The 13,036-nt window shown below is 39.1% G+C and overlaps 1 protein-coding gene across 2 annotated transcripts in view; it reads right to left on the minus strand.

The window, feature by feature from the left end:
- Positions 1-13,036, minus strand: part of RNF128 (ring finger protein 128) — a 68,189-nt gene that overhangs the window by 3,393 nt on the left and 51,760 nt on the right. For both annotated transcript variants that reach the window (XM_024210147.2, XM_024210146.2), the window contains exons 3-6: positions 6,451-6,522; positions 5,373-5,455; positions 1,860-1,956; positions 567-732 (exon numbers count right to left, since the gene is read on the minus strand). In XM_024210147.2, coding sequence (XP_024065915.1) covers positions 567-732; positions 1,860-1,956; positions 5,373-5,455; positions 6,451-6,522 — 418 coding nt within the window. The remainder of the gene's footprint in view (positions 1-566; positions 733-1,859; positions 1,957-5,372; positions 5,456-6,450; positions 6,523-13,036) is intronic.

Here is a 13,036-nt window from a genome sequence, read left to right on the forward strand (position 1 = left end):
ATATGTTAATACTAAAACTTGTCAAGCTCCTTCCCAGTGTTAATACACATCTAGTATTTCGGATCCCACTCAGTGCATGGTTTCTTAACCTTTGCTGCACAGAGAATTCAGGAAGGGGAGCAGATGGGTTTCCCTTATACAAACTTCCAGCGCTGCCAGTTATACTGGCCAGCTGACTTTGGTGAGACAACACTTTGGGCATGGATCTAAGCAGAAGTTAAAGTTGAATCCACTGGTGTTTCCCTTAACTTCAACTTCCACCTCAAGAATGGAGTCCTACCTTTTGTTTTACTGGTTAAGGGCCTTCTTCAATACTCACATAAGACCTATATTCCTATCAGACTTCTTTTTCTAGGAAGATTTTTTTACTAGACAACAATAACCTTTGACTACTAGCCTTCACTAGAATTTGACTGGCCGGAATGCACTCTGCTTCTGCGTAGGGGCAATTTAAATAGCCATACCAAAACAAAATTGAAGTTGTCCTGCAGTATGAGAACGTGCAATGAGGGGCTAATGGAATTTGTATAACAAACTGACAGAGACAGGGATCACTGAATACTTACGCTCTGAAGATGCATGTTCTAGAGTCGGCTCATCTGTTCCTTGCACTGAAGCATAGCCAGATGATGCAGTCTCACTACGATTATCCTCTTCATTAAGTGAAGCTCTATTCGATGCTTCATTGGACACCGTGGTCTGGAAAGACTCTGCTCCATCTTCTATATCCACCTTTGTAAAGTCAAATGATTTAAAATAAGGTGCAACTCTAATTGTCCACTTTATCTATGAAGCTGTAACCTGCCCAACACAGCTGTCATATTAAACCTTGTGTCTACAGGACAAGTGCGGCAACATGCCTGCTGCCTTCTTGTAGCAACCCTCCTGAGTAGCGCACAGTGAAACTAAAGGAGATAAAATATGGAACACAGGCTCATGGGCTAAGCAACTATCAGCTCGAAAAAGCTGCCTTCCGCTGGGGTCCCTTTCAGGGCCAGTGCCGCAAACCCTGGTGCTAGGCCTAGTTCTCAAGGTGCTGCTACAGGACAAGTTACATATATTTTACACACCCAGAAGAGGAGAAAGCTAAACTGACACGATCTAGTGAAGCAAACTGGAAGAGGTTCAGATACTTGTTACCTTGTGTACCCCGGTTCTCTGCACTTCCATTCCCCCTTCCTCCAAAAACACACAATATAGTACAGTTGATTTCTCAACAGTGTCTCACACTGGCACTTCTCTGGGTCAGAGGTGCTTAATAATAAACTGACAGTCTCTGATAAACACAAACTCCTTAAAAGTATGTTATTAAAAGCCATCTGCTGAAGGGAGGAGAGTGATCTCTGCCAGCCTTCTTGTCATCTAAAGACTCCTGGGGATTTAATTAAATAGCTGCAGGGGTGGTGGAATGGAGGAAGTGTTAATTACCTGAATCTGCCAAAAAATGCAGGCCAACCCCACTAACAACTAATTTATTGCAATAAGACTTGGAACTCTCAAATGCACACATCTGCTAGCCTGGCCTGCTCTAAGCCCCACCCAAATAGGTTTGCGGTTAAAAGCAGCTACTAACTCTTTTCTGTTACACTTTAATCTACAACGGAGCATGTCACAAAACATTTTAAATAGCCAATGAGCAGCTACTAAGCCATGCCAAGTCAGCAGCAGTTTTCACCAAGACGTTCGTCTTCTTTACTGTTTCAAGTGTCACACAGTAATATCTTACTATCGGAGACATTCAAAGTCTCAGAGCTTATTCTCTACATTCTAGGAGTAGCTAAAAAAAATCAGTTGATTCATCACACTAGCACTTTAACATTTCTTAAGTCATTTGTCACCAGGAAAGCATGCTAACTTACCTCAATTCCCAAAGCTTTGAGTATGTCCAATTTGCACATAGGACACGTCCTGTGTTCTAACAACCAGGGATCAATACAAGTCTTGTGGAAGAGATGGCTGGTAGGAAAAAAGTTAACCATCACTATTTCATTCTTAACACTCTTTGGTCATCATAGAGCTAAATATTTTAGTCAACCCAACATTACTGAATATCCCAATAGCTCTCATAGCATCTGTTCAAGACCGTAGACTTTTAGTCCCCCAGTAATACACTGCAAATGTTTAAGACAGATTTACATTTGTCGCTGCTTACTTTAGTTACACCAACTACAGGTAAGGGAAGATTTAAAGGTGATATTCTAATTTTGAACAATAACCTCCTTAGAAAGTTTAGGAGCCTTTATATTTTTAAGGTGCAACTATGAAGAGATACTGTGGTACTGGATGGATAAGACCTAGACTATAAAGAGGAGAAATTCATGGAGTGTTACAAGAGAGCTAACAGACAACATAGTTTTCAGTAAAGCCTAAGTAGAGTGTGTGTCCAAAATAGTTAAACAGCTCCATCAATCACTGTAAAATAACTTGTGGTTCTGTTTATTCAAGTTCAAAATAAGCCTTTTGAAGTTTGTTTCCCGGAGGTCTGGAAAAGGAATGCTTACATATTAACAGATATTAAGACTAGTTAAGGACAAAATTAACTCTTCCAAGACATGAGAGGATCACACATGCCTTGGGTTGCTTCAAGTTACATAAGTAGTTATTTGAACCAGTTGTTGCTTATGACTAATCTATAACTGATTGATCCTGTAATTGCCATGTCTGGTGCTTTCGTTAGTTTCTCTGTTTAAGAACAAAAACAAAAACACACCTTACTAGAGCAAGTCAGCAGGTCACCTGTATCACACCCTTTCTTAAAGCTTGTGAGTGAGCACTAATTTCCCCAAGTGGATAAACCTTGAACTTATATAAGCCAAGTTAACAACAAAGTCTATACTTCACTCCTAGATTTAAGAGAAACATGTTTTTCACTCAGACATAACAACTCCCCCCCCCCCCCCACTTGTTTCTGTGAAATCTAAAAAACCTCAGATAATATCATGCCCTCATCCTGATGAGGAAGACTGCATCCTTGTGTGCTTACTGTGAGTACACATGGCTGCACAGACATACAAGTACATAAAGTGGGTGTATACACAAGGACTACATACAGTAGAACCTCAGTCATGAACTGACCGGTCAACCACACCTCATTTAGAACCAGAAGTACGCAATCAGGCAGCAACAGAGATAAAAAAAATACAGTACTGTATTAAACGTAAACTACTAAAAAATAAAAGGGAAAGATTTTTAAGAAAAGATTTGACAAAGTAAGGAAACTGCTTTGTATTTGTTTCATTTAAATTAAAATTGTTAAAAGCAGCATTTCTCTTCTGCATAGTAAAGTTTCAAAGCTGTATTAAGTCAATGTTTAGTTGTAAACTTTTCAAAGAATTACCATAGCGTTTTGTTCAGTTATGAACAACCTCCATCCACGGGGGGTTCATAACTCTGAGGTTCTACTGTAGTACACTACATGTAGCATGACTAATACAAAGGCATGCATGCAAGTGCTTACCACATGCATACTGAATTGGTGATTGGATCTGGGTTAGGAGAGGGGGAATGGGGAGATAAAAATATATGTACGATTTCATATTAACTGTTGTCTAGCTATAAGTGATTAAATTACTTGTCCTTTCAACCTTCAGTCTGGAGTGGAACTAAGTAAGGAAAAGGGACAGTCTCTAGAGTATTCTATCATAAGGTGCTTGAGTAGATATATCCGAGCTTGCTTATGGACACGGTCTTGTAGAAGAGGGTAGCTGACTTTTCAAGCTATCAACTTAGATGTGTCTAAAACCCTGACTAGATGCCTTTTTACTCTGGGAAGTTGATCCACTGTTAAATACCACTGTCAGCAAGAGGTCCTTGGGACTGCTGCTGAAAGCTATTTAACTGCTAACATACTTTAGTACTAACGAAAATGTTAAGTGTTCCTGAGACGTGCTTACTTTTGCTAACAGTTACGCTGTGCCTGCACTGGACCAGGGAGATCTGTTGATAATTGCTTTTGTCAACTTCTTGGGGTCATCAAGTCTTAATGTAGAGCTCCTATTGCATGGCAGTAGGGCATAGCGTGCTTACACAAATACTCACTTATGTAAGATTATATATAAAGATTCCAGCTTGTATTAGATAATGTATTTGACAGTTACATAACACGGTCTCTTCAATGTGGCTCTCTTCCTATTGTTGATGACAGATCAACCATAACTTTGGATTTGTCCTACCTTCAGAACTTATTTCTCAGCCTAAACACTGGATGAATGCTATTTTTTTGCATGCTTCTTACACAAGAATTATGTTTCCAGATTTTGAAAGCTAACTCTAGATCAGGCTAAATGCTCCTCTTGTTCCAAAGTTCAATTGCTAAAGTGGACCAAGTTCAGGATGCCTGTGTTGAATTCAGATTTTCTTCAAACTTTACTTTAACTTGTAGATCAAGAGCTGTACAAACCCAGGAAAGCTTCCAGATTCAACTGATTTAGTTATTAGAACCCTAATTTTAGCTTTAACTCAAAGAGAGCTGGACTATTTTGGCCAACCCGTCCCAAAATGAGAGGTTTAGGCAAGTTATGAGAAAGGGAAGACAGGGGATAGTTATAAATCAGTCTTAATGATCGAGAATGTAAGTAGTGCACACTGAAGTGTTGTTGTGAAATACCAACAGGCATAATAAAGCCAAAGAAAATACTAGCTCTTCAACACTGAGCTTCTGTAGGGAGAAGACGACTAGGATATGCAGGGGAGATGAAAGAAGATACTGATAAGATCTCTGCAGAAAATATTTATAATTTTAGTCTGGTCATCATCTTATCTTAAGAGAGTGGAGGAAGTGGCAGCTATCCCATAACTAGTTTTAATGATAAACTTGCAGAAGAAAAATATGTTGCAAATACAGACTACACTCAAAAGTGCTGCCCATGAGGCACCATAAATCTCAGCGAAAAGCCTTGTTCATTTATACTTTGACAGCCTGGTTTTCAGAGGTGCCAAGTAACCCCAAATTCCAATGAAACTAGTGGGAGATGCAGGTGGTCAGAACCTCTGAAAAGGAGTCAAGCCATAAGACCTAAGAGTTTGGGACCATACAGTTTTATACACTAGCATAGAAGTGTTATGCCAATTTGATGTTTAATAAGGCTAGGAAATCCTTCACACAAGCTATGTGGTAAAATTCTTCAACCTTAAGAAATCATCACCTTCACTGACAGTTATTACATGGCAATAAGCAACCTTTTATTGCGTATTTCCACAATTTCTAATGTTTATCTGAAAACCTGACAGGGAGCTTTAAGGCTATTTTGGTGGAGCAACAGCTATAGTAAGATTAGACCCTGTTGCATCCTTTACTGTCTTTTAACAAAGGTTTTGGGAAGTATACTTTAGCATTTAAAATATACATGGCAATTTAGCAGAAGATAACCTACTTGCAAGTTAAAATACGCACTACATCATTTGGTTTGTATACTTCAATGCACACTGCACAGCTATCGCCATCAGGACCAATTTCCTAAATGAAGAGTATAAGTCATTAGTTATCCTGAGACAGATTCATGATTAAGAGTTGCACACAGATTTATTCTGGAAATTAATCTCAAGATAAAAGTGTTCTAGCCAGAATAAGCTAGAACAGCTCTCAAATACAAATATATACGATGAATTACCAACCCAGTAGGTTTGACATTTAATCTGAAGCATTAAAAAGCGAACCCATGACTTAATCAACAGCAAAATATCTTGTTTAATCAGTGGACAGGTGTTTAAAACCTTAGAAAAGCCAAAAGGAAGTAAGGGTACGGCTATACTGCAATGCAGTGAAGACTACGGGAGTGTGAATTGCAGAGTGCTCTGAAGTGTTGCACTTCTAGTGTCCAGTGTTTGCATTAACATAGTTCTGTTTGAAAGAGGACTAGGTTTAAACAGGACTAAATTAATGCGACTTGAGGTACCTTTTAGTTCGCTCCAGTAGTGTCCATACAGGGCAGTTAAAGTGAAACGCTTTGGTGTGCTCTAGAATTTGAACCCCCCCACCCCATAGCGCTCACTGCGGCGCAGTGTAGATGCTCTCAGTTCCACTGAAGAATGACTTCTGAAACTTCAAAAAAAAAAAAAAAAAACCACCCTAAAATTTAGTTGTATGCACTAATGCCCAAAGATCAGGAGCATTTGGCGCAACTAAAAATCAAAACACACCATTTAAAATGAAGCAGTTGGCTCGACTCCCTTCTGTGACTGACATTATTACATTAGTTACATCTGCCAAAATCTCAGTGAGAATGGAATGTATTTTCCTATAGACTACAGTTTTGCAAGTTATATGCCCTTTAGAAGGCTTGGGCTCAAAAATGATTTGAGTTTGCACTCCGGTTCACTTGACTTAAGGCAGGAAAATTTTAGGATATTTGTACAGCCAACTTTATCAAAAGCAAGAAGAGGAAAGTTTGGACAACGTCGTGTCAGATTACATTTCAAAAGAATATAAGGAAATTATTTTGTCAATGATACCTTGTCCCCCTGTTTTAACGTGCGCAGTTGTAGCTGTCCAATAGCTTTTTTGGCATCTGCTTTTAATTGTCTCTGTAACAAAAAAAAGGAGAAGTGTTGATTAAACTGCAGAATGAATTTGCCTATAAATAATGACTAAAAAAAATCTAATGTAACCAAGTCTCCCTCTATAATCCATAGATATTCAATGTGGCCTTTAAAGAGAAAGTTTGCCTATTTATGCATCAAAAACATTAAGAAGAAAAAACAGCTGAAACTTAGTTTTTGGATACTTTATACAGTTGTGCTTTTAAGGGACATGCCACATGCTTTCCCCAAATAATGTTTTTAAAAAGGCTTTTCACTGAGAAAATACGCAAAACCAAGCAATTTCAGATTTGTAAACATACACAATCGTATCTTGATGAAGATGCATCAGATCTAGCAGTGTCAACTTAAACCTTCAAATTAACTCAACCCAGAAGAGGAAACACTGTAGAACTCAAATCACAGAGTTAATATATCCAATTGCTGTGAATTTGTATTGTGACTTCCTAGCACAGACTGCCACTTAGGCGTATCTAGATAAAAGCAAGGTTCTTTACCAGTCAGCTCCTCAAATACTCTCAACACGCCCTCTGAACCAAACTTTTGAAATGAGTTCATTTCATAATGTATACAAACCACTCAGGAGCCTTGAGCTTCCTAGCACCAACTGCAACTGTACACTGAACAAGTCAAACAATTTTATCTGGCGACTGACCCAAGTTAGCATATGTAATACTTGCACCTTTGTGAAAGCTATTTTTTAATCTAAGCCTGTGGGCAGATTAGGTAAAACCTGTAGACTGTACTATCAAAGACTAGCCCTAGAAAACTTACAAGGTAGCTACAATGCCAGCAAAGAAGTGGGACTGCATTCCCCCTTCTCGCCCACCTTGTCAATCAATGTATCTGATTTTCTCAGGCTGCCAAGAGACAGAGGCACACACAAATGGCCAAAAAGTGGAAGCTTTAGCTTGTCTAACAGCTACTGTTAATCAATGGTACTGTGGAGGGTTCAATTAGCATGAAAGCCTGTATTTCTGCTTAAAATGTCACAAAAGTTTTATCTTCAGTAACATGCTGAACCTCTCCCTACTATGCAGGTAACTACTGCTTCAGGGCATGAAGGCATAGCTGGCAGACCCAGCTACAGTGCTGCAACGATATGGATCTTTATAGCCCAGGCAAGGTGGATCAAAGTTCGGCAGCAAACTGGATATTCTGCTACAAGTTAAAATGTTGAGTTTATCAATGTGTGAATGTAAACACAATCAGCACAGAATCTGGGCTATTAGTTTTGAAACTTTATCCCTTCCCTACATTTTCAGTTCTTAACTGAAGTAAGCGTCTGGTAGTGATAATACATAACCATTGTAGAAAGTCAGGAGGAGGAAGTCGCTTGCGTTTGACAGCTGAATGGGAGGGGCACTAAGGCCATGTCTACACTAGCATGGCACAGCTGTGCGAAGATCACATATGTAGTTGCTCCGTACTGATGGGGGTGCTCCCGTCGACATTATACCACCTCCAACTAGCGAGACAGCATCTCCCACTGACATAGTGCTGTCCACCCCCCTGCTTGTTGGTGTAACTTATATCGCTCAGAGGGGTTCTCTCACACCCCTGAGCAACAAGTTATACCGATAAAAGCACTGGTGTAGACATAGCCTTAGAGAAGTGAGACGCAATTTGCAGTTGTAGTATGAGCCCATAAATTCTCTTTATGCTAAAGTTATCAGTAGTGAATTAGTCAATCATTTTAAAAAGTGTCGTCTTTAGGTTTCACATGAAGCAAACAATTTATATAAACATGGGCAGCTCATGCATCAGAGTTATTGACTCAGGAAGGCAACAGGGCATCAGTTTGCATTATAGTCCCATTTTCAAAGTTATCTTTGCAACAAAAAGGGGCTAGAGGCTTAGTACAATTCTACAGCAAGGTGCAACTTCCACAACATACACAGAGGCCATGAACTCAGCTAGAACAGACTGACAAGTCAATTTAATTTTGTTTTTTAAAACAAAAAACCTCAAAACCACCACAAATTGATTTAAAAGGTTTTTTTGTTCGTTGAATAAGAACATCCAGATAATGCCACTTTGCTGTTTCCATTTGAATGAAGACTAATTGCTGCAACGTTAGGCAGAACAAAATCAGATATAAGTTTAAGGTGTTTTTGAGGTTGAGACCACGTGGAAGCATTCTCTATTGTGGTCTTATGAGCTAGTCTGTATGACTAACAAATAGATGAAGAGCCTCAAAAAATATGACACTTCCACAGAGTTCTCATGTGGAGTATGGTACATTCAATAGAAGATATAAGTATATAGTAATATTAATACCGTCTATTATCTACTGGCCAGAACAGCGCGCATATTATATTATATTATATATATATATATATATATATATATATACACACATACATACATACACATACATATATATACACGCGCACACATATATACACACACACACACTTTATAGTTCTCTAAATCATGACAACTGAAAAAAAGACTATGTAAAATTCACACCAGCATCTAATCCACATGGTTCATGTCAGGGTAGGCACATTACATGAATTTTGATTAGCTTTATTAGTCATTTTAAAACAAAATGTTTTGAGTTTGTCTAAGCAATAATGTTTGTTAAACTACTGCTCACAAACTACACTGACAAGAGTCAACGCTAACATCAACATTAACAGGAACAGTGGGCATGTGTAGGGAGATAAACCGCTAAGTAATGACCATTTTCTGGAGAGTTCCTGCTTAGGAACTTGCATCTAGAGTCTGTGCCTCCATTTTCCTGCCTGGATCTCCACCTCAGAGCCCTGCCTCTGGAGGCTTCACTAGCAGGTGCAGTAGTTTCAGTGCTCCCATTAAGATAGACCCTGCCCATGGACATCAACTGTTGATCAATACCGGAGAAAGAAGTGTTTTAGAGGCTTAATCTGGAAAGAAGTTGATAAAAATAGCAGCCACACATGTTCAGACAATTCGTAGTTAAGACCTGGCATCAATGTTAAAGTCTCCAGCTTAGACCTGGTATAAATGCCACAATTCCCACACAGAAATTCATTGGCAGACTTCCAAGCTCACTTTAAGTTTAGAAAGTCCACAGTCCCTTACTCTGACAATAGTCAAAAATATTTCTAATTGTGCTGTCAGCTATGCACAATGAAGTCTCTAAGAGCTGCACCACTGAATTCCTTCAGACACCCCTTCCCATTGAGCTACTTTACCTTCTAGCATAGAGACTTTTCTAAGTGTCCACTTCTGACCAAGTTTCAGTACACATTCTCTCTGCTAAGATCCTGTAGGACAGACACACCTGCTGTACCCTGGTTCTCTCATAAGAACGGCTATACTGGGTCAGACCAAAGGTCCATCTAGCCCAGTATCCTGTCTTCTGACAGTGGCCAATGCCAGATGCCTCAGAGGGAATGAACAGAACAGGTAATCACCAAGTGATCCATGCCGTCACCTATTTCCCAGCTTCTGGCAAACAGAGGCTAGGGACATCATCCCTGTCCATCCTGGCTAATAGCCATTGATGGACCTATCCTCCATGAACTTAGGGCTCAAAAAAGAACTAGATGTTATAGACTTGACCTCCACAATATTCTCTGGCAAGGAGTTCCACAGGCTGACTGTGCGTTGTCTGAAAAAATACTTCCTTTTGTTTGTTTTAAACATGCTGCCCTGTTGTAATTATTTAGGAGTTTGTGAAAGAGCAGGAAATAGTCTAGAAATTATTCTGTTACACAAGAGTCCTGAACTTCCGTAATCTTTGGAGAACTAGAGTTGTGTCACTGTCTGCAGTTACAATATTTGAGTTCGAAATGAAGTCTGTCTCACATACAGCCTTGAAGTTTTCATATTGTCATTAAAAGCAGTGCAAGTAGCACTATCTAAGATTAAGACTGCACAACATTTTCCATTATAAGTTCCTGCTTTTAACTGTATGACTGTCACCAAGCTTAAAATGGTGTGAGAACTTACAGCCCACACCCAAGTGTCTGCTTCAGGCTGATTTTTGAAAATTTCAGTAAGAACTATTCATCCATTTCTTAGAATAACGTTAGGGGAAAATGTTGTTTTTCCCTACGTTAAATTAACAGCATTTTGTTAAGCAGCTCCTGTAACTCTATGCTCGGAGAAGGGACTTGAAATTTCGTATTGTGGTTGCCCTAAAGTCAGGGCCTTTTGCTGTCTCTGTGAAAGAGTAAGTTACGGGCCACACATTGGTCAATGAAGATAAAATACTGAATAGCTGCTCATTCAGTGGGCACTACCTATTCTATACAATAATGGAGGCAGTGATTGTGTGGGAGAGCATTCAGTCATGTATTTCAAGACTGCATCACAGTGCAGATACAAGGGGGTTGAATTAAGGTTGCACAGGCAACCTTAATGCTGTTTTTTCCCTAACTTCAGTGCTTGCCTAATTTTTTGTTTTTTATGAACAAGTCTTAAGGGCTTAAATTAACAGTCAAGCTTCAACAAAAAATATTTTCATGAAGGTAAATGATTTTTTATCTGGGTGGGAGAGAACAAGCAGCAGCCAGACATAGGATAAGCCTGTCCTGGCTTCCACCCATGACAATTTAGAGTTAAGAATATGCCACAGTCTGCAAGATTATGGATTTGCCATTGCCAGGTCTAAACAGGAGAGTCAGACCCAGATGGAAGGAAGAGAGGGGAGAAGACAGAGCAGTTTTTATTTCTGTACCTCCATTCTGGAAGGTAGTACTGATGCTATTAAGTTCCTTTCCCTGCTCTTCCTCTGAGAGGATCATCACCAGTGCTTGGAGATGAAGGATCTTTAAATAGGTCTGACACTCCTTATGTTCCTCCCATAATCCAGGCAAGACATTTGCATGACACGCCGAGCTCCACTACCCTCAGGTGCAGAGGTTTAATTATTGTTCCCATGAACTTGGGCATTGCCCAGATGCAGGTCACCTTGCTTCCTATATTATCTTAAGTGGGTCACTTCTGAGGCATTATGTAATTTGTATAACAGCATTTAAGTTTAAACTTTGAACTAATTATGGTGAACTAAGTACTATCACTAGTTATTTCCTGGTGCCAGTAAGCTATATTAGAATGGACTAGATTTTGAAAATGTTATGTCCTGCACAGGTCAGCATCCTGCTAATTAGTACTGGGACTTCCCTTATGGGTCTTACGTTTCATTCTATTTGCCTTTGACAGATTAATTTACTATTACTTCATACAATTCTAAGTGTAAGAAGCCCTCTTCAATTGTTGGAAGTATTAACATCCAGAAATGCCTTCCTTGCTTATTAGAACCCTTAAGGATTTGCTGATCAGGCAGATTATTCCTTCTGCACATTCGCTGGGCCCAATTCTCATTTACATTTAAGACCCCTTTACTCTGTCAGAGTGCTGTAGAGTCTCCTTGGTATAAATGAGAATCAAGTCCTCTCTTAAAAGTCTATTTCAGTTTTCAGGTAACAGAAGTTGTCAAGTTTTGTTTTTAAAGGTAGCCTTTTAATGTCTCTCCTCTCTCACCCCGCATTAACTATAAACCTCTTGAAAGAACAGTAAAGGACTCTGCAGGGTGAGGGAATCATGTGGTTCATGAGAGACTAATGTCTTTTTCTAGTCTTTTCTTTGCTATCCAGCTTTCTACAGTCACATAGTTTATCTGCTTATTCTGTTAAACTGCATAAGAGTAAAGATCGCAGTGAGACACATTCTACTTTTACCAAGAAGTTCACAACATACAGATAGACCTGAGAGAGAATCAGACCTCTCTCTATAAACATTAAGGTTAGCATGTATACCATTAAGATAGCAGTTTGCAATACTGTAACTAGGTTCCTATTTAGATTTAAATAAACTACACAGCTGAAGTCAGTAAACAAAACCTTTCGTTTTTCAGTTGTTTTATTACAAACTTCCAAGATGGACCTGAAGGCATTTTCAGACTGTCATTTAATAAATACTGATTCACTGGGCAGACAGCCAAACCCTGCTTTTCCACCAAGGCATGTTCTCATAACTAAGTACTGTAAAAAGGGTTCTGTGATGGATAGAAAACAAAAGTCAAGATCAGAGTGTGGGGAAAGAGCAGAGGCCAGCACAGATCAGTTCCAGAGAACTAGAATTATAGGAAGAGTATTAAGAATAATCTAACCAAGTAGTCAAAAAGCATCATTAGACAAATAATGAAACAGTTTAGAAAACTGACTACTCAAATAAGTTCATGGGTGATTCCCTACATTGCTAGGTCACTTTGGATAAGCCTATGCTAACTTAAAACTATATCTCTTTGCCATTTGCTTGAGGAACTCCTCAATGTTTCAAGGTTTGAAAGCACACTTACTTAGCACAAGATGTTAGAATGCCTTCGTCCATCTGTCCAATATACAAATTCATTCCAGTTCTTAAAGACCTTTTCTCGAATCCTTGCATACAATCCAGTTTTTCTGCTTAAGCAGATATTGGAATAAAGAATAGAGTCCAGCAAGAAGGTAGATCTAATGGTGCAACAATATTGAAGGCAAAGACTGTTCGCGATCTTCAAAAT

Source organism: Terrapene carolina, unplaced genomic scaffold (assembly GCF_002925995.2).
Source record: "Terrapene carolina triunguis isolate 2854851 unplaced genomic scaffold, T_m_triunguis-2.0 Scaffold131, whole genome shotgun sequence".
Taxonomy (NCBI): domain Eukaryota; kingdom Metazoa; phylum Chordata; order Testudines; family Emydidae; genus Terrapene; species Terrapene triunguis.